The sequence below is a fragment of the Pinus tabuliformis genome, chromosome 6, assembly GCF_031772625.1.
Source record: "Pinus tabuliformis cultivar Carrire ecotype Pingquan chromosome 6, CPIR1, whole genome shotgun sequence".
Classification (NCBI taxonomy): domain Eukaryota; kingdom Viridiplantae; phylum Streptophyta; class Pinopsida; order Pinales; family Pinaceae; genus Pinus; species Pinus tabuliformis.
In genome coordinates, this window is record NC_142292.1 from 1181450616 (window position 1) to 1181477771 (window position 27156).

A 27156-nucleotide genomic window follows, 5' to 3' on the forward strand; every position below is an offset into this window, starting at 1 on the left:
TCTGCGTCAACTATCTCGATTGTTCCGACAGTTCCGACTTCTGCATGACAGGCAACTTTCTCCTCTGTGTTGGCCTTTTTGGTTTTGTGTCAAGGCCGCGTGGGGCCACACTGGCCTAGCGTCAGCTCTCCCGGCCACTGCGCTGCCTCTCTATAAGCTCTCTCCGCCTCTCTGTCAATATTCTCCGGAAAGTCCTTCTCCCAGATTCTCACTGCCCCTCTGCTACTGAATGATCACCTAGTTCAAATTTCTCAGCTTCCTAGCCCCAAAAATCGAACTCCAAATCAATTCGTTCTCTCCGTGTGTGTTTCCAAATGAACCACAAGCCTCCATTTTATATTTTTCATGTTGAGTGTTCAACGGCCGAGATTAAGTCTCTAATCAACGGCTAAGACAGTGTTTTACAAGCTGGCCGTTTCGAAACTGACTCGGCCGAGTTGAACCGTTTCATTAGCTGGAGGAGTGACTCGGCCAAGTAACCGGTCCGGTTGACCGAGTCACACATGACTCGACCGAGTCATCCAATGACTCGGCCGAGTCATGTGTGACTCAGTCAACCCGGTCGGGTCTGATATGACTCGGCCGAGTCATGTGTGACTCGGTCAACCCGGCCGGGTCTGATATGACTCGGCCGAGTCACAAGGGGACGGCTGGGCAGCGTAAAACACATAAAAAAAAATCATTTTTTGGTATTTTTTCAAAAGGTTAATGCAGTTTATGGATTAATACAGGCTCTGTGTTTTCATTTTGATGTTTGAACTCCATATCTTCCAAATTTTTAATTTCTTTAAGCTTACCTGATGCTTTATCCAATTCCCTTTTATCGTCACACTTAGAAAGGTGTCCCTGAACACCTTGTGGTTCTGACGGATCATCCTCCTTTACTGAATCAAAACTGTCAATCTTAAGTTTACCGGACCCTGATTTAGCATCAGCCATAAGCTGTTGTTTCAGTGGGGGACTACCACTGAGATATTCTGAGGCACGACGTTCAGTCCATGCCTTTTTCCTTTCTTCTAATTGATCTCTCGCTGCATACACATAAGGGAGTGACTCCAGATCTTCACCCCCTTCAGACTGTACTTTCTCAATCCATCTAGTAAGCTCGAGTGCTGCCTTGCTTGCAGAAAACTCTGGATCATATGTTAGAGTAAACCTTGAAAAGGCATTACACTGACCATCTATACTGTGAGGCAAAGCACCCAGAGAATACTGATTCTTTTCAAAAGGAATGACAGAATTTTTTGCCCTTGTTAAAAGTGTGAAGTCAATATGTTTCCCAACATCATAGTGTTTTACATTACCAATGCAAACGGTATGAAGATCCTTACATGAAATCATAACAGAGCAGAGGGGGCACTTCTCCCAATTGTCACCTTTGTGATCCCCTTCTCCCATCATCAAATACCGTAGAATACAAGGAAAACAAAAGATGTGACCACAGGTTGTTATTTGAGGACACAATGGAGGGCTGTCCAAACAAATAGGACACTGTACATGGTTAGAATTGATCATGTATGACAGACTACAGTTGACTATGTATTGCCATTGGGTACCATTTTGATATAGTGGATTGGTTCATGAGCCTACTTTGATCATATGTTGTCTTCCATCTATATTATAATGTTGTGTGTTTGGAAACATGAATGAAAATCTTTAAAATTATGTTTAAAATATTTAAAATTATGTTTTTTAATAAAAAAAAAAATATTTAATGTATTTTTTACAACGACCGAGTCATTGAAATCGAGCCGGCCGAGTCATTACCGTTTCGAAGTCGGAGTCGGAGTCGATCCTCGGCCGAGTCGGAGTCGGAGTCAGAGTCTTAAAACATTGGGCTAAGATTAAAACATGACTTGATCCTCCTTCTAGATCATTCTCACCCATATTTTGATTAATACCCATTAATATTTTAATTTCCCTAAGTTTAGACCTAGGAACTCCATTAAAAATATTAATTATTTTAATAAAATACAATCCGTGCGGAATTTCACCAAATGGTTTTTGGGTTCTTTAGAACTCATGTGCCTTAGCCTCTCCACCAATTTTCAAGGCTAGAGCACTTCTGATGCTACCAAAAAATAACACTCCACCATACCCATATGTTCTTTAAAATAGATGAACTTAGCTCTCCCTAGAGCTTCCGTGTTTGCAACATGCTCTTCTATAGAACATACTGTAACTAGACTGCTCCACGTTGTACACAATCTTTGATAAAGTGACATTGAATATCAATGTGCTTCGACCTGTCATGAAACATTGAATTCTCATATAGCTTTATGCAACTCTAATTATCACAAATAGATATTGGTCACCTCCATCCTCTACCTAAACAGCCTTACTAGCAGCTTCCGAAGCCATATAGCTTCGCACATAGTTGTGAGGGCTTCCATATACTCTACTTCTGCAAAGCTCAGTGCTACTAACTTCTACTTCCTGCTACACCATGAAACCATCCTTGATTCAACACTGAAGCAGTACCTAGAGGTACTTTTCTTGTCCACTGAATTGTCTGCCCAATCTACATTTGTGTACCCACAAAGTCTGATTCCATCTTCTCGAGTATATTTCAACCCATACTCGACTGTGCCACGAATATATCTTAGAATATGCCTCGCTGCTACCCAATGTACCCTTTTCGATTCTACCATAAATTGACTAAGGTTATTGACTGTGAAGCAAATATCTGGCCTAGTGTTGACCAGATACATGAGAGACCCAATGAGTTGTCTATACAAGGTGGGGTCGACATCCTTACCATCTGCTACATCTATCTTCTTCCAGTTGGTAATCGTGGGCGTAGACATGGCTCTACAATCCTGCATTCTAAACCTCTTCAGAATATTTGTATTGTATCTTCCTTGCCCAAGGAAGATCTCCCCATCCTTCTGCCACACTTCCAATCTTAGGAAATAGTGAATCAACCCCAAATCCTTCATATCAAATTTTGTTGCCAGGTTCCTCTTGCAATCCTCTATGAGCCATGATAATCCTATCAAAAAGAGATCATCCACATACAAAACTAGAATGAGAGGCTCATCCTCTACCATCAAATAGTAAAGGTTTGGATCTGCGTCACTCTTGACGAACCCCATCTGCTGCAAGTAGGTGTCAATTCTACCATACCATGCCATGGAAGCCTATTTGCGTCCGTATAGAGCTTTCTTCAATTTGTACCAATGTTTTACAACTCGGACTCGGACTCGGACTCGGCCGAGGATCGACTCGGACTCGGTAATGACTCGGCCGACTCGATTTCAATGACTCGGTCGTTGTAAAAGATACATTAAATATTTATTTTTTTTATAAAAAAACATAATTTTAAATATTGATGGGGATGGACAATTATTCTGGTGCTGGGCAAGCAGCAAGCAGGAAGGGGATGAGTCATTAGGAAATTAATATAATTGTATATATGAATTGTCGATGAAGTTAAGAGGAAGAGGACTGATACTTTTAGTCTTCATTAATATCTTGATAGTGTAATCAGGCCTTGGTCTCCAATAAATGGGTGTGAACTATAAACTATAAAGATAAACTTCAGTTCTTTATCAGTGTCTCCCTGAACCTTGGAATTCTAATCCAAATTGCATCAATATCATTTGTTGCAGAGTGCATGGAAAGATGCATCAAGGCAGTATTTGAGTGCAGCATGTAATTGAAATGGTTCCTTCGATATTTACCAAAATTTATTGAACGATAAAAGAATTCCAATCTCTTGAGGTGACATATAGATAAAAGTTTCAAACAGACTTTTCCTAGTGCTCACTATTGAAATATGAGTCAAATAGGCAAGAAATACACTTCACTGTCATCATGCTGAGCCAAGCAGTGAACAGAGTCACAGGCATTGATAGTATCCACTCATTTCTTAAAGGGAGGCAATTAGAAAACGAGTAATCAAATCACCTTAAGGAATAATGAGGATCTGAATTTCAATATGTAATTGTAGTGGTTCTTATTGCCCTCAATATAATATTGGTGGTAATACAAACATTTTATGTACAGACTTTAAGCTTCTTTCAAATCTGAGGTGTAATTTATCAAGATCTTATGTCTCAACTCTCATAATCCTGAAATATTGTCTCAAAAATCACAAAAAAATGAATAAATTTCATGTTTTACGCTGCCCAGCTGTAGTTTCATTGACTCGGCCGAGTCAATACATGACCCGGCCGGGTTGACCGAGTCAACTATGACTCGGCCGAGTCATTGGATGACTCGGCCGAGTCATAGTTGACTCGGTCAACCGAGCCGGGTTGCTGGCCGGGTCAGAGATTTTGGTAATGGCTCGGTTCGAAACGGCCGTTTCGGAGTTGACTCGGCCGGGTTGTAAACAATGATTTGTACACATGTGTGCGCCTTTCCTGAGTCTCAAAGCCCTCTGGTTGTTTTATGTACACTTCTTCCTCTATCACTATGTTCAAGAAGGTTGTCTTGGCATCCATCTAGTGAATCTGCCATCCCATCTGAGCTGCTAGAGATATAACTAACCGGATAGAAGTGTATCTGGCAACTGGGGCGAAGGTCTCCTCATAATCTATCCCTTCTTTTTGTGCATACCTCTTTGCCACAAACCTAACCTTGTACTTTTCCACATTGCCATTTGCTGCATATTTGATCTTATAGATCCATCTCGAACCTACAATTGATATGTCTTTTGGCCTTGGCACTACCTCCCAAACATCGTTCGTCCTGATAGAGCTATACTCTTTCACCATGGCATCTACCCACACCTGATGTTGTGCATCCTCCTGAAAGCTGGAAGGTCCCACAACCTGAGCTACCAATGCTAGGTACCTTTCAAATTGTTTGCGTTGTCTCTTGCTCGTTTTAGGAGTTCCAATAAACTCCTTTGCATCTCTTAATTGCTCACGAACCTCTCTACTGGCTCAACCACTAGTCGTGGGAGGTTCTGCCAACTCCTCCTCATCCTGTCTCCACTGCTCCATCTATTGAGAACTCCCGGTATTTCTTGCACCTGGGGAAACACTGGTGTTGGTCACAGTACTTGACCCTTGTGATTGTCCCCCTACCTGTCCCACTGGTTGCCTCTGCTGTTGGACTAAAGGAGCCTCTGCTGACTGATTTTGATCACTTGCAGGCATCTCAAGAGACCTCCTGAAAGCTCGATCCTCCATGAACTTCACGTCTCGCATTACTACTATCTTCCTATTGCTAGGAATGTAGATTTTGAATGCCTTAAGGTTTCGTTGTACCCAATGAAGAACCTCTTCTCTGCAATCTGATCCAGTTTGGTCCTTTTATCATCTGGCACGTGACAATAAGCACACTGCCAAAAACTCTGAGGTGGCTAACTTCTGGCTTCTTCCTTGTGAAGACTCTTTCTAGCATTTTCTTCCCCAATGCTCTGTGAGGAGTTCTTTTATGAATATACATTGTCGTGTTACATGCTTCTGCCCACAGAAAACTAGATAGATCCTAGTCATATAACATAGCCTTTGCAGCTCCAACAATGATTTTGTTTTTCCACTCCGCTACACCATTATGTTGTGGATTATACGGAATTGTCCATTCTTTTTTGATGCCTTCCTTCGCACAGAAAGCTGTGAAGTCTTTATCAATATATTCTCCACCATTATCTGAGCAAAGCACCTTGATCTTCTTCCCTGTCACATTCTCCACGAGAGCTTTAAACTCTCTAAAATGATCGAAGACCTCATCCTTGGTCTTCAAGAAGTAGATCCAGGTTTTCCTGGACTGATCATCAATAAAGGTGACGAAATATTCGGCACCACTAAGAGCTCTATTGGACATCAGGCCGCAAATATCTGAGTGTATAAGTCCTAACACGCCATCAACTCTGTTGTCACTTCTTGGAAATGCCGCCTTAGCATACTTCCCAAGTACGCATCCTCTGCACACATCATCATGTTCAGTGCCAAGTTCAGGAACCCCTATTACCATTTCTTTGAGCATCCTAAGTGCTCCATGGTGTAGATGTCCCATTCTCCTGTGCCATAACTCATTCAGCTCCTTCCCACTGCTACTGTCACTGCCTATCAGTGCCATTGGAGAATCAATTTGTAACCAGTACAACCTATTACTTCGAACTCCAATTTGTCTTACCTTTTTCTAGCTCAGGTATTTGACATACAATTTCTTCACCACGAAGTGAATATCATACCCCTTATCCTGTAACTGGGATACTGAAATCAAGTTCGTACCTAATCCTGGCACATGCAATACATTTGTAGCGTTGGTGCTTGCTCCTGACTTCCCTTGAAAATCTATGGTACCTCTCCCTACTGGAGTACATTTCGTTATGTTTTCCATAGTAATCTGGAAGTCCATCTGCTCCTCTTTGTAGCTAGAGAAATATTCTCTAACCCCTTTCATGTGAGTTGATGCTCCACTGTCTATATACCAGACTCCTTGTGAAGTTGATCCTGCTAAGCAAGCAAATTCGTCTTGCAGTCAAGAAGACAAATCTGAAGTCTCATGAATGTTACTTTTGTCCATGGCTATACTTGAAAAAATTAGTGTGTTATTCCTCTTTTCCAGCCGACGTGGATTTTGCTTCTGCAACCTGCAGCAAAACCCTTTGCATCCAACCAGGATTCTGCTCAGCGAAAATCTAAGCTGCAACTACTCCCTCTGACTGCTGGAATCACTAATCTAGGCAATTCGATTTCCCTGCCTTCCTTCAACTTTAAGTCGAACTGTTGCCCTAGCAACTCGACCTCCCTATCAATGGACTGTGCTGCCTCCAAAAATTTTGGCATGTTGCGCCCTCTGAGCAGCGAAATTTTCCTCTTCGCTACTGAGCTTCCCAGTTGATCACTTATGCTCTGATACCATGTGAAATTTTATCTATTGCAGCTACTGGAAATTATTCTTCTAACTCAAAAATTAATTATGAAATTTATTTGCTACGGCAAATAACTCATAAAATCACAACTGCAATTTTCACCATAAAAATACTGGAAACTAAGAAATTCTAGCTCACACAATAATTTCGACACAGTTATTTTTGGACAATTGTCCCTGGAAAAACCCAATTTGGGAAAACCAGTGCAGCAGATGAGGGTTTTATTATTAATATTCAGCAGCAATTCTAATGCAAAGTTGGCAATCTAATCTGAGGAAAATATTGGCAAAAATATTGTGAGAATTTTCTCTCACCCCACAACTATTTTTTGCCTCCGAAATAGCTTCCCTACCCTTTGCGTCACCCTCTGCGCAGAGCCTACACTGACCCTCTGAAGATTTCGGCCTTCCTTCCTTCAACTCTTCCGGGAACTGGAAATCTTCTTCGAGGAATGCTACTACTCTCCTCTTCCACCTGCTACTCACCCTCTGGCTCTATCTTGATGCAAGAGCATTCAGCGCAACATTATCATTGTATTTTAGTAGACATAGGGGGTCTTGTGTTTCAAGGAAGTTGGTTTCCTAAGTAGTGAATTAATGTAATTATTAAGAGTTTTGAGTGATTTTAATGAGAGAAGCTAGAATAGGATTTAATTAAATATAGTGAGGCATATTTGTCAATATTCTCGAATATAGGAGAATATGAGAGATTTAGGATAGTTGAGAGAACTGAGGGATTTTAGAATTGATTGTAAAACTCAGATTAAGAGTTAGTTCATGTTTTTGTGGATCTAAGAGAATCCTTAGGGATGAGGGAAGAGATTTTAGGATTTTGTTGAGAAGCTTATGGATCTAAACCAGGAATTGGTTTTAGAATCCTTTGGTATAAATGCAAGCCAAAAAGGCATACACAGAGGTTGGTTGGATAGGTTAGATAATTGGAGTGTGACTGTAAGCCTACAAGCAGCTTGTAAATCAGAGGCCACTGTAATTAGAAGATCAGGCCAAAGAGGGACAGAGAGTATTGTTATGTAATTATTGGTTGTAAGTACATATATAGAGATTTAATTCCAAAGCGTGTAAATGTACGATTTGAATATCAAATGTTAAAGTTATGTATGAATCAGAGTATTCTGTATAACATATGTGTGTAGGCAGAGTCCAGGCGAATACACAGAGGAGAAGAATAATACAGAGGAACGTAATGGATCATTGAATCCATTCGAAGAACCCAAGTAATGGTTTGGAGCGATCTTGATCAAAGAAACACATAGAGTTAAGCTCAGGAGGAGTCGCGCAGCGGAATAGTGGAAGGACGGGAACCATTGAAATAACCGAAACCACAGTGAACCATTGAAGAATGGCGTATAACCCAAATAAAGAGATGAACGAAGAAATGAAGTGTTAGTGTACAGGAGCCATCGGATCTAGAAGATCAATGGCCAGGATTAAGTCGCAGCGAAGGGAGGAAGTTGTGTCACATCGCAACATATTATAGTAGTGGGTAAACCCCAGCCACAAGCGAGTTGCGATTGCGAAATGCGATCTTATTGTTAACCGTTGGATCGGGCGCTCAGATCAACGGTGGAGGACTGTTGTTAAATCTCGCATCACAATATTCCAAAGGGAGGACTTAACCTTGGGCCACAAGTCTTGCAACATGCGAAATGCGATGGGCGATTGCGATTTCCGATGCGATCAGAGATTTGATCGCATCGCAAGTATTCCATAGTAGATGTGCCATGACCCTTAACCCTTGCGATATGCGACATTGCGATGAGCGGTATTGATCGGGCGAGAGGATTTGCGATATGCGATATAGAGCGGACTCGAGAAGGTAATGGACTCGGGTTTATTGTAGTTTGGAATCCGATGTGTTATCGCATATTGGATGCGATGGAGGAAGTCATGTGTTAGTGTGACCCGCGGAGAATTGCGATTGCGATAAAGGAAGCCTCGAGAAATGTGCTAAGTAATGAAGGAACACGAAAAGGTATGTTTACACATGGTTTATGTGGATTCTATTATAAAAGGTTTATAATAGTATTAAAGCGCCGATAGTTGATTTGTGGGTTAAGCCTGTGTATGACCCAAAGTTAATAAAGGTTTATGGGGTTTAGTTATATGTGCGGGCATTAAGATTAACGAAGGTTTAATGAAATCTTAATGATAGTGGATGTATAAAGAGCACCGATATTAAAGATTAAAAAAAGGATTATAAGAGTCATTAAGTCCCGATGATGAAAGGATTGATTAAGGGTTGATTTGTGGTTAGTTTGATAAATCATTCCACCGAGTTTTAATAAAAGGGGCCTTAACCATTATCTAATGAAAATTTGACCCGGTAGGTCATTGAGATTCCTGGACAAATAAGTCTATGCATTTCCACATGCATACTGTGGGTAATAACAGGGTGATCCTGCGTCAAAGTGGTATCAGAGCAGAGGAAGATTCTGCATGCAAAAGAAGGGACAGAATATTGCTGACAGTTGGTGATTTCGACCAAGAACAGTTAAGTTCTTAGAGGCAGGTGAGTAAGTGTAATATCCCTTATCAGGGGTATCCCTCAAACACAAGCAAACTCCAACCAGAGATGGATTGGGAGGGCGTTTACCAGATATGTCGCCTCTGAAAAGAGGACGAGATCTGGAGGCTACCTGGCCCTTTACAGACTCTGTCTAAGAGTATAGGAGAAAAACACACAAGTGGTATAGTAGTTGGGGAGCTCAAAGAAATAAAAATAACAATAGTGCAACATATAATAATGTATACATGGAATATAAGCAGATACTCGAGAAATTCAGAGAGAAATGCTAAGCCATTTTATTATACTGAGTAATGGAAAGAGTACAAGAGGTGATCAGAAAGATAGCACCTCGACTTGCACAAGGCAAGTGAAGAAATACACTCAGAATGGTAAGGAAATGGCCTCTCTCTGAACTGCGTCCAAGCTGTTGCTACTGCTGGAAACAAGTGAGGATTTGGGGTTGTTCCCCTCCTCGGAAAATGCTAAAACTCTGGAATCAACCTCTGCTCAATAAACCCAGAAAAAGCCCAAAAGGCTTTTCTAAAATCGCTGACCCCCGAAAATCACCCCCTTGAGGATCTACGCTATCCCTCAAGGCTCTGCGCTGCCCCTGAAGAGAATCCTCCAAAACTCTACCCGAGACTCTGCCAAAATCCTCCAATATGCAAGGGTTGATCCCTTGCTCAATCTCCAAGCTCAAATCCTCCACATAAACCCAATTCGGAGCTCCTACCAGAAGAGACTGTGTCCTCCCCTCTCAAGACTGCGCAGTCATGAAAAATGCTCAGTTCCTCCTCAACTCTAGAGATCGCTCCTCCTGCAAAATACTGATGGAACTACCTTGCCCGAGCAGGCACTCGAAGTCCCCCAGGGCTAAGGGTGAGATCTCCGAACAAAGACGCTCGATGCACTAAACAGTGCTGCAAACAAGCTAAACAGCCAACGTGCTCTAAGTCGAAGTGACTAGCTCAAATGCAACATAATCCCATACCCAAATGAGGAGGCTCCTCTCTCCTTTATAGCGTTGGCCTCTTTCAAAACCCTAAGGCCCACCTCCTCCAACGTAGCCTCTCTCTTGCCACGTGCTCCTCCATCTGCGCAGTCCCTCCAAGTGTCTACATGGGCCCCCTCCTCTACGTGGTCCTTTGGCCCCCTTTGGCTCCCCTTTTAAGTTACAACGTTGTGCTACTAGGAAGTGACTTTATTCAAAAAGTTAGTTATGTCCCCCTTTTCTCACCTTTTTATTTATAAATAACTATAGAAGGCAAAATTGAGCAAAATCGAATATTCCAATTAGCCAAGGCTAATTAGGAATATTACAGTAAGAATTAAGAAGAGATTGTAGAAACATAAAGAATCCACAGCGATGTTTGGAAGAATGGAGATTCACTCGAATGTGAAGAGTGTATGGAGACTGCTTGTGAAATCATGCAGGTATTGTTTTATTTAACTCTGATTTGAGTTTTGCTGGATAAAGAAATAAATTGAAGATTGATAGTTGCAACTAATGAAGTATCTCAGCAAAAAAAGATCAAGCCTTAAGAAGCAGTAATGAAGGAAACTGGTAAGGATTTCTGAGTGGAAGAAAACTCAGCGAAGGAGAAATTGTTGCCGACAGTTAAGCTTTGCCAAGATAAAGCCGGAAGATTGAAAGAAAGAACCAGATTCTAAATCTGATTGACAGTGGCTGAATGCTGAAAGTTTCCACAGTGGAAGCATAAAGATCTGCAGAAACAGATTTGCAGAAATGGTGAGATCCTGAAGATAGGTGAAGGTATGCAAATTTCTCTAATGATTAGTAGATATTGAATGAGTGAAATTTTAGAGTAGGATTACAGTAGTTAAACTGTAAGAGGGATGTTTGCAAGTTCTTGAAGTAACAGAGTTTGAAGATACAGCTAAAGGCTAGTGAAAAGAACAGTCCATTCAAAGTGCAGGTGAATGGGGAGACAAGATCAAACAGAGATCTTGAAGGCAATTCCACAGAGGATGTGGGTAGAATTGCTAAGAGATAAAAGAAGCTGGTAAGAGTTTCTAAGTGAACGCAGAATGTGGCAGAACCTTGAAGAATTCCAGCAGGAATTAGATAAAGAGGACAGTTGTGTTCTTAGAAGATCCAAATGAGTTGAAGCTTAGAAGGAGCAAAGAGAAGTGCTCAAAAGAGGTTCCAAAGATAAAGAACCAAGTTCTTGCCCAAAGACCAAGTACAGAGAAGAGCTTGGTGAGGTAAGTGGTAGCAAGGAGGACTTGTTGTTGTAGAGGCTTGCGCAACTCATAGTGAAGTGAGTGAGGAACTCATAGAGATGGAGAGAATGATGACTAGTGACAATCATAACAGAGGTTCTGAAAGAGATCATAGCAAAGGACAAAAGGAGGAGGATGCCAAGGCAAATGGCATGAGAGTGAGTGATGAAGAACTGGGTAGTCTATGAGGGTCCTTTTCAGATCGGTTTTCCCCCTTGTGATGTAAAATATGTGAAAATCATGATATAAAGTGTCCTGAGGATTGGAAAAATAATTTATCCCCTCATAGGTTAATTAATTAAATTTTCTGGCCAAAATTAATTAAAATCTTAAGCCAGAAATTTAATTAATTCTAGGTCCTAGGTAAATTAAAATTCTCCAAAGGCAAAATTCGTTGGTCCTTAAAAAATTAAATTTTAAGAGGTCCAGGGACTAAGGTAAATTAATTGTTTTGCTAAATTTTAAGCCCTTGGTCCCTGGGATTAAGTCAAAGTCAAAATTTTGAGGAAATTAAATCAAAAATTTAATTTTTGGATTAATTAAAATACATTTAATTGAAAATTTCGAATTTCCTCAATAATTTAAAATTTTGATGGATGAAATTAAAAGAAATTTTGATCCTCATCAACGGTCGAGATTGCTTTGTCGTGGATCACTCGAACTAGCCGTTGGAGGATTTATCTTTAAATAGGAGGTCATCTGTCAGTCGGTTAATCTGATCTCTAAATCGTGTACTAAGCTCTCAAGCTCTCTTGTAAACTTTTTTGAATTAATGCAAAAGTCTTTGGAGTTTCAACGTGTTGTAGTGTTCCTCTTCATGAATTTATGGTAACATTGTTTTAATTTCTGCTTAATATTAAGTGAAAACTATCAATCAATAGCTCTCTTAGAATAATCTGAATACAGATATCTTATTCAATTTGTTGGATCTAGGGTAACATTTTTAATTTTTATTGAAGTAGCAGGTATCTCTATTTCTTCAGAATTTTATTGTTGTTCTATTTCTCTACTTGATTTGATGGTTGATCTAGTGTTTGCAGAAGATCTCTCAGGTTCTCATTGAGCGTTTGGGGATAGTTCTCAGTTGGACCAGCCAACTCTCAACACATATTTTCTGAAGAGCCTACTTCATATAAGCCTCGAGATTTATCTAACGATAATCTTTTTTTTGCATGGTGTTTTTGGGCTAGTACCTCTCTAAAATTTCAAAATCTTTTAAATATTTTGTGGAAATTTTGATAGAGTTGGCTATTAAGAGCCTTAGATTATCAGATCTGGGAGCGGAGTTGGACTCATACTCTTCAGATCCGATAGATCTGTAAATTATTTGTATAGATTTGTTATTTATTTGTGTAGATCTGAAATTTTGTAACATAATTTTGAATTTTAACTCTTGGGTTTTTGGGATTTTCTCTATTTTTGTACATGTTGGGTATTGGGTTTTTCTCTTTTCACTTCTGCAGAAATAGATCTAAGAAATCAGCCCAAAAAAATTCCAGATCTAAGCTAGATCTAGACCCTGGAGGGCAAGATCTGGGCTCAAAGATTGTTTAGAGGAATATATCTGAGAAATCAGTCAAGTAAATCTTCAAATATGAGCTAGATCTAGACCCTGGAGGGCAAGATCTGGGCTCAAAGATTGTTTGCTGGAATAGATCTGAGAAATCAACCAAGTAAATCTTCAGATTTGAGGTTTTTCAAGCAGATCTGGAGGTTTTGAGATAGATCTAGGCCTTGGATGGCAATATCATATCCCAAATCTTTTTACAAGACCAGCGATTAAAGATTTTGCAATAAATCTGAAGATCTGAAGCAAAATAATTTTTTTCAGAACAAGGGTTTCAAGTTTTGGGGCTCCTAAGCCCAGATCTGTCTTCTCGTAGCCCAACGCTAGTTTTATTGGGCCTAGTGCTAGCTCTCATTGGCCCTAGATTCCCTTGCTCCATTTCTGATTTGAATATTTGATTTTATGAAGCTAATCATTGGTGGGTTTTTGCAGAAAATTTGGTAAAAATTTGTGTTTCAGATATTGAAATTTTTTGGCATATTGGGCACGTGATCTTCAAGGCCTAGGGCCTAAGGGTTTGATCTCTAAACTATTTTTTCCTCATTGTTTGCTACAACAGTAATATACCTTTCTAATAGTGGTGAAAAACAAATCTAAGTGGTTTGAAATTAACTAAAAAATTGTTAATTACATTAATAAGTCATTTATGTTTGATGTGTATCAAGAATTTGGCCTAGATCTACATTTTGGGTCACTGTTATCTCTGAATAATTTTGTTTCTGAAGTCTGAAATATAACAGTGGAAAGATTTTATGTGGGTTAGCCTAAAATCAGTTCCTAAGTTGTCTAATACATTAAGAAATTAATTTCTTGAGTTGGGCATTCATCATTAGACTTAATTCATGTTTTAATTGCTGGTTGTAATAAGTATATCAGATCTGATATAATTCCAGAAATCACATCACAACAGGCTGAAAATTTTTGATAATTCATGTGGGCAAGTTTGGAAAAATTTCTATAAATTTTTGACATAAAGATATCATTGATAGCTTACTGTTTTCATTGTCATATTGTTGCTGTCATAAAGTTTTCTTATTGTTGTCCTAAAAATTAATTTCTGAAAATTAAGTACTCTATCATGGAATTGTAATAAAATGCATATCCTTTGTTTCATAAACTAAGTATTTTTTTTTAGCATCTGTTGACATTGATATCAAATTGCAAAGTTGTTTTTGTTCTCTTTGAGCTAAATTGTATCAAGAAGATTTGAAATAAGTTGGTGTTTTAACTATAGTATCTTCAAGAGTTTATTTTCTAAGTCTTCATCTAAAAAAAGGCGAGCATTTCATTTGGGTAATTGAGGGCTTTTGCAGCATAAGTGTTTTTTCATCCTTGAATCTAACTTCATCTCATCTTCTCATCATCTGGTGCATTTGCATATAAGTTAGTTTTGCATAAATAAAATTTACTTCCAAGCATAAGTTTGGTCGATAGACAGATAGATCTCCATCCGTCTTTTCTTGAAAAGCCTGTTTTAATAGTACTTAAAACGGTGACCTTGCAGTCGTCAGAGCCACAGTTCTCTGTAGCGCCGGAGGCACCAGGTATGTTAGAATTTCAGGAGAGGTATCGTTAATCACACCTTAGTGTGCTTCTCCTGATCTTCTCTCTGCCAATTACTACGAAATCAGGCTCAACACAGAAAGGATTGAAGGGTTCACATTTAAATAGGCATTTAACTAAAATTAACCAAGATTCTTGCATCTCACATTAGTTTTAGGATCTGCATTTCATATAAAATAGTCATTCATCTAAGCAGCAGTTGCTAATCGATTACTTGGTCTTAATTTCCCTAGCAAGATCGTTGACTCCATAAGGCATTGGTATTAATCGTTTAAAATCTAATCAAATCCTATAAGTCTTGCTAAATATTAATCAAGTACTTGATCGCTTCACTGTGTCTCCCAAACTGGTTGGTTCCCAACTAGTTCTTCATTCCACTTTTCCATAGGGTCTACCCCGCTTAGCCTGTTGTATGGAGACAGCTTAAACAGAGAGATTGGGGATCAGGGTGACAACCCCCGATCTGAGCCGTTGTCGCGGTGCCTAGACATTCTATGCGACAACAGGCCCTAAAGCATCATCTAACATCCAGTGAAGCCCTACTGAATCTGGATCTATCCCCTGGGTACAAAATACATCCTCTGATCGGTCGTGGAGAGAGATCTGGAGATCTCTAGTGCGGGCATTGAAGTCACCTAGGAGGATGACTTCCCCAACAGCACAGTACCGGGTGATGTCGGTGTACAAGTCTATAAAGGGATCCCATTTGAGCCATTATGGACAACAAATGGTGAAGAGGCTGGGGGGAAGTAACAAACTGCAATGTAGATGTCCCTCGGAGGAGAGACTCCAACGCTAATCCAAATCCACATAAACTTGGCAAACTCATCTTCGACTACCAAAGATACCCTATTCCAGAGTGAGTCACTAGCCAAACAAGCAACTCCCCCGAATCCTCTGACCCCTTCTGAGCTCCTCGTCTCCAGCCTGCAAACTGAGATCCAATGATAACCTGCAATATCTGGGAGGGGTCAAACAGGGCTCGCATGAGTCTCGATCACGAAGAGGATGTCCGTTGATTCGAGAGCATCATACAAGAGTCCTGACGATGACCAGAAAGATCCATTGCCATTCCAACAACGGATAGAAATGCTTGTACCCTGTCGCCTCCCCAAGCGGGCCCATCATTTGGAACCTCCAGTTCGGGGTTTCCACCCAGGTGGGAAAGGGTCCCAAATGACTGCCCGGAGATTCCTGATAACCACCCATTTCCCTACCTGTCGTGCTGCCATAACTTGTTCTCTGGATTGTTTAAGTTCCACAACCTGTGCTCGAGTGAGGTCCTCGTCCAAGAAAATCCTGTTGGGAAGAGAAAACAACTTCCGCTTAGCCCTGAGGGCGCAGAGTCGATCAGATGCAGTACGAAACCTGAGGAAGAGAGTGGAGTCGTAGCCTAGCGAGGCTCTGTCCAAAGCTATATCGGGGAGGCTAAGGGTGTCTCGAAGGAACATAGCCCCCACTTCCATAGGATCCGGAGAGTGGTGGAGTAAGGGGAGACCTCTCACCTTGAGATTCAATTCTCTTGCCCGTCTATTGCGTCCTTCCCCAAGTTTTGCTTGCATCACCTCCTCAACTGCTGCAAGAGGGGTAGGAATTTTATCCTTCCCTCAAACCACCTATACCCAAGAATTGATGTGTGTCTCAATTTCTTGTTTGAAGATGGCTTGTTGGGATCGGATTTCTTCTTGCTTACTTTTAAAGTCAATAATTTCTGCATGCAGTGCACCATTCGGAAGATGGAGAGTTTCTTGCTCTTTAGTTTCATTTAACATATTCTTAAGGGATAAATTATACCCGTTCACCTCTGAAACTCTGGCAAAGAGGGTGTGTATTTCTGAACAGCGCTGCTTGTTTTCAGTTTCAAGAAATTCCATCTTTTGCAGCATTTGTTTTACCAAGGCTATCTAGAATGAGAAATCAGACTTCAGGCTTACTACCACTTGCTCTTGCTGGTTTTCAACAATGATAATTCAGCAAGGCTAAACATGTCATCTTGGCACAATTCGTCCATTCCTCAACAGTAAGATTCATCAAAGGATTTAGAGAAAACCCGTCTACCGCCATCATGGTATTAGAGTCACTATCCAATTTAGTGGGCAAATTTCGTCAAACACTTTACGTGCATCCTCGGGTTGCCTATTCTATTTCAGTAATCTGTTTGTTCTGTTTCAGTAATCTGCCATGCTCCTCACTACTGCTTTGTTGTTGCTATCCGCTACCTTTTCGGGGTACTCTGCCTGCTATCCACTGCCTCTGTTGGTGAGTCTTGTGAATGGTGAACCATTGTATCTACTGTTGTTTGAACAAATGTTCCTTCTCCAAATCTCAAATAATATTTTGGTACAAGTCCACTGTTGACAGGAACTGAATCGCAGTAGTTTGAAAAGAGCTGATTCGCAGTAGTTTGACAGGAGCTGAATCGCAGAGAGTAAGAGAATAATAGAATTATGGGGGGAACACCTTTATTTCCAGATCTTGGGAAATACTGCAACCAAGAATCATGCAATGAGTTGGAGAGAGGAACTTTGTCTCTCTTGCTGATCAAAGTCAGCCAAAAACAGTCAACAATTTGCAGTCAAATTATGTCAACCCTGCAGTCAAATAGGCCTACGGTCAATGCAAGTCAAAGTGCCCAGATCACCTCGGTTTTTGTGCCAATAAATGTAGCCTGCTGAGACAAATTCTCCCAAAAAATCGAAGTCAAAAGATTCCCAAAAAATCAATGACAACGTTGTTCAAACCCTGGTCAAACTGCCAAAAAACTTCAAATTTTCAGCCCTGTAATTTTCGTCCTCCTTTCTGACACACGTGTGAGAAAAAAACAGTTGCCCAATAGTTGTGCAAACCAATCAGATGAGGAGAGGGAGAAGGATGTGTTGTGATAAGATGCCAAATGAAGTTGGACGTCACTCTTATTTATACAAGTAGTTGAGGGTAAAAAGACGTCCATTGGGCTTGATGAGCCTACATAATGATGTGGCCAACTTTGACAATTTGCACATGTGTGGACATCACTTCAAAAGCATATTTTTCCTTGTCCAAATTTACTGATCTTTAGGTTGATTTTGGTCCTCTCAAAAAGAGGAATTCAAAGCAATAATTATCTCCATCAAATGAGCTATCCAAAGTGGAACTTGGCCCTAGTTGCCATTTTTAACACTCCCTCTCAACTAGGGAGAATTCCACTTGCCAGGATTAGACCATCAATCATCATGCCATCCTGTCATCATGTACCATATCTGCATCTTGTCTCAATTTTGTTGAACACTGATATAGATAATAAAGGAATCGATCAAAAGTGAGTCACAAGACCTTGTCACTCTCCACTGACTAAAGTCAATCCACATAACCAGGGGTAGAACCCTAATCAGACTTGATCCTGAACGATCAAGTAGTTGAACATCATGCATCCTAGACATAGGGAGTACGGCAGTACACAATGCGTCCATCTGTAGTGCTATGGTCCCTATCATCTTTTCCCAACTCATTGGCTAGATGAGAAGTACTTCCCAAGAGTCCCGACTACATGGGTAGGATGTATGCTAGGGCATCCGCAAGAGAAGGTAAAACAACTCATCCTACTCATATGCCATAGGAGAAAGTGAACCACTCATCCTATGCATATCATCAATCGCATGAGAAGGTGAACCACTCACCCTATGATCGCTCATAGCTCCAAGAAGTACCCCAGGCCCCCAGGAGCTCCCAGAGCTCAATGTTCAACTCAAGCAAGACCCTCATGGGTGGGTCCTTCCACAACTCCAAGTCTCTCTCAGAAGGCTAAGAATTTGACCTTCCCCAAGGGCTTCGTGAGGGTGTCAACAAATTTTTCATCGGTCCTGATGTGTTGGAGCCTTATTGCTCCCCGTTGTACCATATCCCGAATAAAGTGGTACATAATATCAATATTCTTGGAGCAGTCGTGGAACACGGGAATCGGGATTCTCTAAAAGGCGAACCTCACTCTGGTTATCGCAATAGATCATAGTGGTATCTAGCACTTGCTCAAATAGCTCACTAACGAGCTTCTTCAACCAAACAGCTTTACAATGAGCCATACTAGCTGCAATTTATTCGGCCTTAGCAGTGCTTAGAGCAACCTATTTCCCCTTCCTGCTCATCCATGAAATTGAAGCAAATGCCAATGAGAAGCAACATCCTGACATGCTCTTTCTATCCACCACATTGCCAGCCTAGTCAGCATCTTCGAGAGTATTGTTGAGCCCTAGTGGTCATTTCCTTGAGGTAGAGGGATCACCAGGAGGTGGATCAATAAAATCCATCAAGCCATCAACATCATGCATAAGCTCATCCGTCGGAGGTTCACCTTGTTTTGCGATAGCATCACCATCGTCCTTCCTTGAGATGGGTAGATCTTTGGCTTTCCCAAGTGCAGTGTCTTCATCAAGGGCTTACTTCCACATCTCTTTAACCAGGTACATTGATTCTATATGCCTTTGAATTTTCGTTGTAGCCGACAAATATAACTTTCTTCCCAGACGCTTACAACTTATTCATTTCTCTTTAGGCGCGTGAAAATATACCGGACAACCAAAGATTCAAAAATGAGAAACATCAGGTTTCTTACCAGTGAAGACTTCCTCGGGTGTCTTGAAATCCAAAGCTTGATGTGGGCTCCTATTTTGAACATATACAGCAGTGTTGGCAACTTCTCCTCATAAGAACTTCGGTAAGCCTTGATCATAGATCATGGCACGGGTGGCTTCCATACTTGTTCATTTCTTCCTTTCAACAACGCCACTTTGCTCAGGTGTATATGGAACAGTTGTCTCTCTCTTAATGCAAACCTCTCTACAAAATTCATTGAATTCATTTGATTCATATTCGATTCCATTATCGGTCCACAACATCTTGATCTTCTTCCCTATTTGATTTTCCACCAATGCCTTAAAAGAATAGAACCATTTGAACACTTCATCCTTCCTCTTCAAGAAATAGATCCATGTTTTGCTTGAGAAGTCATCCACAAAGATTACATAATATATGTATCCTTCCAAATGAGGATATAAGCAAGGTACCAGATAGGTCAAAATGGACCAATTGAAGAATATCGCTTGTCTTACTTTCACTGGAAGGGAATAGTCTCTATGTATGATTCCTAGTTGCACAACCCTGACAAACTCCTTCATGGTTCATGTTAAACTCAGGCATACTTGTGACCATCTTCCTTACCCGCCCGCCCCCAACCATGTAAGGCTTTGTAATGTAAGTGGGCAAATCTTCAATGCCATAATTCACATTGAAGAGAAGTATCACTTGCCAAAGCTTCCAAAGGACTTCCTCCAACTTGATAGAGACCATCAACCCTAAATACAAGAGTAAATGCATCTTTAGGGCTCCTATGCCAGCAATTAAAACATGAAATAAGTCTAATGATGAATGCCCAACTCAAGAAATTAATTCCTTAATGTATCAGACAACTTAGGTTTTAGGCTAACCCACATGAAATTTTTCCACTGTTATATTTCAGACTTCAAAAACAAAATTATTCAGAGATAACAGTGACCCAAAATGTAGATCTAGGCCAAATACTTGATACACATCAAACATAAATGACTTATTAATGTAATTAACAATTTTTTAGTTAATTTCAAACCACTTAGGTGTGTTGTTCACCACTATTAGAAAGGTATATTACTGTTGTAGCAAACAGTGAGGAAAAAATGGTTTAGAGATCAAACCCTTAGGCCCTAGGCCTTGAAGATCACTTGCCCAAGTTGCCAAAAAAATTTCAATATCTGAAACACAAATTTTTACCAAATTTTCTGCAAAAACCCACCAATGATTAGCTTCAGAAAATCAAATATTCAAATCAGAAATAGAGCAAGGGAATCTAGGGCCAATGAGAGCTAGCACTAGGCCCAATAAAACTAGCATTGGGCTACGAGAAGATAGATCTGGGCTTAGGAGCCCCAAAACTTGAAACCCTTGTTCTGAAAAAAAATTATTTTGCTTCAGATCTTCAAATTTATTGCAAAATCTTTAATGGCTGGCCTTGTAAAAAGATTTGGGATAAGATATTGCCCTCCAAGGCCTAGATCTGTCTCAAAACCCCCAGATCTGCTTGAAAAACCTCAGATCTGAAGATTTACTTGATTGATTTCTTAGATCTATTCCTGCAAACAATCTTTGAGCCCAGATCTTGTCCTCCAGGGTCTAGATCTAGCTCATATTTGAAGATTTACTTGACTAATTTCTCAAATATATTCCTGTAAACAATCTTTGAACCCAGATCTTGCCCTCCAAGGTCTAGATCTAGCTCAAATCTGAAGATTTTTTTGGCTGATTTCTCAGATCTATTTCTGCACAAGTGAAAAGAGAAAAACCCAATACCCAATATGTACAAAAATAGAGAAAATCCCAAAAACCCAAGTGTTAAAATTCAAAATTAGGTTACAAAATTTCAAATCTACACAAATAAATAACAAATCTATACAAATAATTTACAGATCTATCAAATCTGAGGAGTATGAGTCCAAATCCACTCCCAAATCTGATAATCTAAAGCTCTTAATAGCCAACTCTATCAAAATTTCCACAAAATATTTAAAAGATTTTGAAATTTTAGAGAGGTACTAGCCCAAAAACACCATGCAGAAAAAAGATTATCGTTAGATAAATCTCGAGGCTTATATGAAGTAGGCTCTTCAGAAAATATGTGTTGAGAGTTGGTTGGTCCAACCGAGAACTATCCCCAAACGCTCAATGAGAACCTAAGAGATCTTCTGCAAACACTAGATCAACCATCAAATCAAGAAGAAAAATAGAACAACAATAAAATTCTGAAGAAATAGAGATACCTGCTACTTCAATCAAAATTAAAAATGTTACCCTAGATCCAACAAATTGAATAAGATACCTGTATTCAGATTATTCTAAGAGAGCTATTGATTGATAGTTTTCACTTAATATTAAGCAGAAACTAAAACAATGTTACCATAAATTCATGAAGAGGAACACTACAGCACGTTGAAACTCCAAAGACTTTTGCATTAATTCAAAAAAGTATACAAGAGAGCTTGAGAGCTCAGTACACGATTTAGAGATCAGATTAACTGACTTACAAATGACCTCCTATTTAAAGATAAATCCTCCAACGGCTAGTTCGAGTGATCCACGACAAAGCAATCTCGACCATTGATGAGGATCAAAATTTCTTTTAATTTCATCCATCAAAATTTTAAATTATTGAGGAAATTCGAAATTTTCAATTAAACGTATTTTAATTAATCCAAAAATTTAATTTTTGAATTAATTTCCTCAAAATTTTGACTTTGACTTAATCCCAAGGACCAAGGGCTTAAAATTTAGCAAAATAATTAATTTACCTTAGTCCCTGGACCTCTTAAAATTTAATTTTTTAAGGACCAATGAATTTTGCCTTTGGAGAATTTTAATTTACCTAGGACCTAGGATTAATTAAATTTTTGGCTTATGATTTTAATTAATTTTGGCCAGAAAATTTAATTAATTAACATATGAGGGGATAAATTATTTTTCCAAACCTCAGGACACTTTACATCATGATTTTCACATATTTTACATCACAAGGGGGAAAACCCATCTGAAAAGGACCCTCACAGACTACCCAGTTCTGCGACAATTATGTCAATGTCCTCTTACTTAGCCCAATGACAATTTCCAATTTAATTTCCAACAGCATTCGCATTAATCATCACATTGACAGTCCCTGTAAATAGAACATGAATAATAAAAGCAGAAAACAAGTCAGGACAAGAGAACACCAGAATTTGGCAAATGCCAAGAAAAAACACCAAGATGGGGAAAACCCTTTGATCAATGATTTTTATTATTATATCAAATTTTTAGCACAGAGAGAGAGAGAGTACAATCAAGTCAAAATAGACTTGCCAATAGATGATCAAAACCACTATCCAAAACAGCCCTGTCAAATCTGCAATTCTGCCCTCATTGAACAGCAGTCAAAGTCTGGTCAAACTTCCCCAAAACAGCTCAGTCAAAGGAGAGAGGAACTCAGCCTCTCTTGCTGGTCAAAGTCAGCCCAAAAAAATCAACAAATCTGCAATCAAATTCGGTCAACTTGAAGTCAACCCTATGGTCAATGCAGGTCAGTGCCGAGATCACCTCGGTTTTTGTGCCAATAAATGTGGTCTGCTGAGACATAGATTCTCCCAAAAAATCAAAGTCAAAATCTGCCCAAAAAGTCAAAGTCAACACTGGTCAAACTGCAAAAAAACTTTAGATTTTCGGTCCGATAATTTTCGTCCTCCTTTCTGCCAGACATGTGAGAAAAATCATGTAATTTTCATCCTCCTTACTGCCCAATAGTTGTATGAACCAATCAGATGAGGAGAGAGAGAAAGCTGTGTTGTGATGAGATGCCAAATGAGGTTGGACATCACTCTTATTTATACAAGTCATTGAGTATCAAAAGACATGTCCATTGGGCTTTATGAGCCTGCTACCTACATGATGATGTGGCTGACCTTGACAATTTGCACATGTGCACATAACTTCAAAAACATATTTTTCCTTGTCCAAATTGAGTGATCTTTAGATCGATTTTGGTCCTCTTGAAAGGAGAAATTTAATGCAATAATTATCTCCACTAAATGAACTGTTCAAAGTGGAATTTGGCCCTAGTTGCCATTTTTAACACAAGCATTCTTAATACATGCACGATAGTTGAAATACCCACATTCAACTACTCCCCATTTGGACATGAAATAAAGAATGCCTAGTAGAAAAATATTCTCCTCAAACGAACTTTAAGCATCAAGCCCACCAAGTTCATTGATTACTTTTCTCTTTCTAAACATCAAAAGCCATTACCAAACAAGTGACAATGTTTTCCACAACAATAATTACATAATCTTTAAGGCCATGCAACGAACTTTCTCTCCCAACCTTTTTCTCAATGTGTCTATTTTCATTCTTTTATCAACATAACTTTGCAATAAGTTTACCTTCCCCAACTTCTAGCCACCCCCAAAATATTAGATTGGCAGAAAAGAGGAGAAATTAAAACAACATAAGAATAGAAGTCCACAACTTCCCTTCACAAACGCAACTAAACATATGGTTTTGAACATCTTCTTCACCCAATTTTCACCCCAAATATTTCTTGGTATTCTACTCACATGCTATGACCAGCATGTACCACAGAAAACATTCAAATTTTTTCTCCATCTCATTATTGGGAATCAGCCTTGGAGGTTTGGCCATTGTAACAAAGCTACGTGGAATTGTAACTCCTATGATAAAGCTATAACAGCCAATGATCACACAGAATATGCAAAAAGAGCACAATAAAACCAGAAATATTCTAAAAGAAACCTGCAAATCTTCATTCACAAGCTGACTAAATTTTGGGTGGCAACCTATGGGCCAAGCACAAGACTGTCCCCTTAAAATCTCCAAACTCAGGGTCAACGCCAATCTCTCCACTGACTAATTCTCCCATAATATGTCATTCCATTGATTGATTCTCCCATAATACGCCAAGCTATTTATAACTACCTGGATATCACTACTTGGTAATGAGTGTCACCTAACACAGTAACTTAATACTAAAGCACAACAATCAAACTAGCTTTCCACACAGCCCGTTGTGGTTATCCTAGATGGTTCAGTACAATCATTTTCTGCCAAATTGTAAGCACCAATAGGAGAATAATAAATTGGACAACCAGCAACTTCTCCACTGAAAGCTCGTTTCCCTAAAATTCTGCTAACAAGGACTCCTTGAATAGAAGACTCTCCCAGGAAGGTTGACACTGTCAAACTCATACACAAGAACATAGGTCCCAATTCGACTCGGTTACAAAAGAGCATTGGATATCTGTAAGCACCGTATTAGGCTCTAGCATTACATGATCTACCAGGATAAGACCATTAAAGAACGACAAACTAAGCTCATCTACGTATCAGTATAAGCATGACACAAATTACACGTTTAAAAATGGTTGGTTCTGAATGGTCTGACCTGCATGAAAAAGAAGGTGAATGATGCTATTAGGCAAAGGATTGAACAAATGTAGCATTTCAAAGATGAAGCCTTATCTGAATGGCAAGGAGGGACTTGACTACGGATTAGTAACTCACCGAACAAGCATAATTGGCTTAACCAACCCTTACCTGAAAAAAGCTCAGGGTTGACATTTCGGGACCTTACCTTAGCGTGTAGCTCAGGCAAACAAGTTGGTCCTGAATGGTCTGACCTGCATGAACTAGAAGGTAAAGGATGCTATTAGGCAAAAGATTCAACAGAGGTAGTATTTCAAAGGTGAAACCTTTATCTGAAAGGGAGGAAGGGTCTCAGCTACTGACTAGTAACTCGCGGAACAAGCATAAGGACCATAATTGACATAACCAACCCTTACCTGACCAGAGCTCATGGTTGACCTTTCAGGACCTTATCTCGGCATGTAGCTCAGGTAAGCAAATTTACCTGCATACCTGGCTGAGTGAGCAGAGAAAAGGAAGGTCAAGAAGGTTTATGGATTGGAATAGCCGTAGTAAGCTCCAAGTCCTGTCTAAATGTTTTAATACCCCTCTTATTTCATACAGACGCTTCTGCCTATGCAGCGCCCACTACCAACTGCCTTGCTTGTCAAGAAGCAGAAAGAATAAGATCCCGAGGATGCTCTCATCTTCATCTTATGTTCAACCAATCGTGTGTTTGTTTTAAGGAGAGAACCAGCATTGCGTTAGGTCTATTAATCTAGCAATACTAAAACAAAACATGGGGTTTAGGGTTTAACAGACTTCAAAATAAACATAAACAGCCCATATCCAGAATTTATTCACCCTTTTATCGGGAATGCATTTACATCATATAATGCATTGTGACCATCGAAAGCACAGAGTCGGGGGTTGGAAACTTGCCCAGCTTCAGTTGGACGACCTTCTAACCATATGACACGTCCTCCCCCGTCGAGGGCGAAGCCCCCCAGGCGCTTATCGGCTCCAGAGACTATATCTGCTGTAATTGGAGACTTCCATGAACCATAAGGTGCACTCATCTTCTCCTTGTGCACCTCAATTCTCTCTGCATACATATCTGGGGTTTTGTGATCCGCGGAGCACTGCCTCAAACAGCTTGCCGTGTATAATCCTCTTCGACTGCAGACTGGTCTACAATGGATTAAGGGTCTCAAATATGCACAAGAGAAGGAGAATGAGAAGGAAGCCATCGGTCAACTGTCATACTACAGTTATAGCAACAAAAACGCCCAGATAACGTATTTTATTGTCGTCGGTCATTTACACCACGTGCAGGGTTACTCTTACTGTTTCTACGTAGTTTCACGTTAAAGAGCCATATGTATGATATTTAGTTTGTGCAGTTCATTACAGAGTTACACTTAGTTTCTTGAGATTGTACTGATATACATAAGCTTGTAGAGCGATAAGTGTAGAGATTGGTGTGTTTGTCAGTTTTCTTGAATATGTATTCAAAATATAGTCACAAGTTTTTATCCTTGGCCCTGATTCCCCGTGCTTTGAAAAATTCTTTAAAGTTTACAAAAGGCCACCTGAAATAATATATCATATTAAATTCTAATTTTAAAACATGAGCCACGTTAAATAATACATCATATTAATGTCTAGTTTTAAAATATGTTTTTTTTTATATTTATAAATGAAATGATACTAAAAATAGTTTATGAGACTATTAGTTTTGTGTTTTTTGCTTTTTGCAATTCAATATTTTTCCGATTCAAATTGATGATGAGCTGGTTCAACCTTCCAACAATCCCCTCGCTAAAAAGACAATGCCAAGAAAGTGATGCTAACATGTTCTCATAACTTTCTCTAATGTCTTTAAATGCATCACATTCCAAAAGGAAATGCTTTTCCTATTCCACTACCCCAGACGTGCAAAATGTACACACCCGTTCTTCCCAAGCTTCTTTAGGCCTTTTCCACTGTGTTTCACATCAAAGTTGATGTGAATTGGTCCTTAATTGAGCAATAAGAACATTTGCCCTCCACGAAATGCTAGCTCCAATGAAATTCTTCAATATAATATTTCTTTTTTCTACCCAACTCTTTTCCCCATACCTTTTTACGAAACTTCTCCATAACAAAATCTTTTAGCTCCTTGCTATTTGTGGGACAGACATTGAGGTAGATATTCCATTTTTGCATCCATGTGTAGTTTTGTTTCATCCATGTTTTCTTTCTTTCACTCATGCCTTCATTTAAGATAACATTAGGCCACCTACCTACTCTCATTTGCTAAATTCTTTTTAGATATCTTATGAGCCGCACCATAGCAATTGCTTCAATGGGAGTTGCTCCTCTTTCACTCAATATTATCTCATAAGGTACTAAACTTTTTATTTATGAACTTGCTCATGATCAAGCATTTTTGGATTTTCTCAATTTGTTTCCATTTTGAGACGGGAGTGCTGCT

The 27156-nt window shown here is 39.6% G+C and overlaps 1 protein-coding gene across 2 annotated transcripts in view; it reads right to left on the reverse strand.

Annotated features, from left to right (window-relative positions):
* The window catches only part of LOC149262979 (peptidase uncH-like), a 485862-nt gene extending 459721 nt beyond the window's left edge, over positions 1-26141 (reverse strand). For both annotated transcript variants that reach the window (XM_089425556.1, XM_089425550.1), the window contains exon 1: positions 25623-26141. In XM_089425556.1, coding sequence (XP_089281682.1) covers positions 25623-25930 — 308 coding nt within the window. In that variant the 5' untranslated portion in view covers positions 25931-26141. The remainder of the gene's footprint in view (positions 1-25622) is intronic.
* Positions 26142-27156: the final 1015 nt, after the last annotated feature.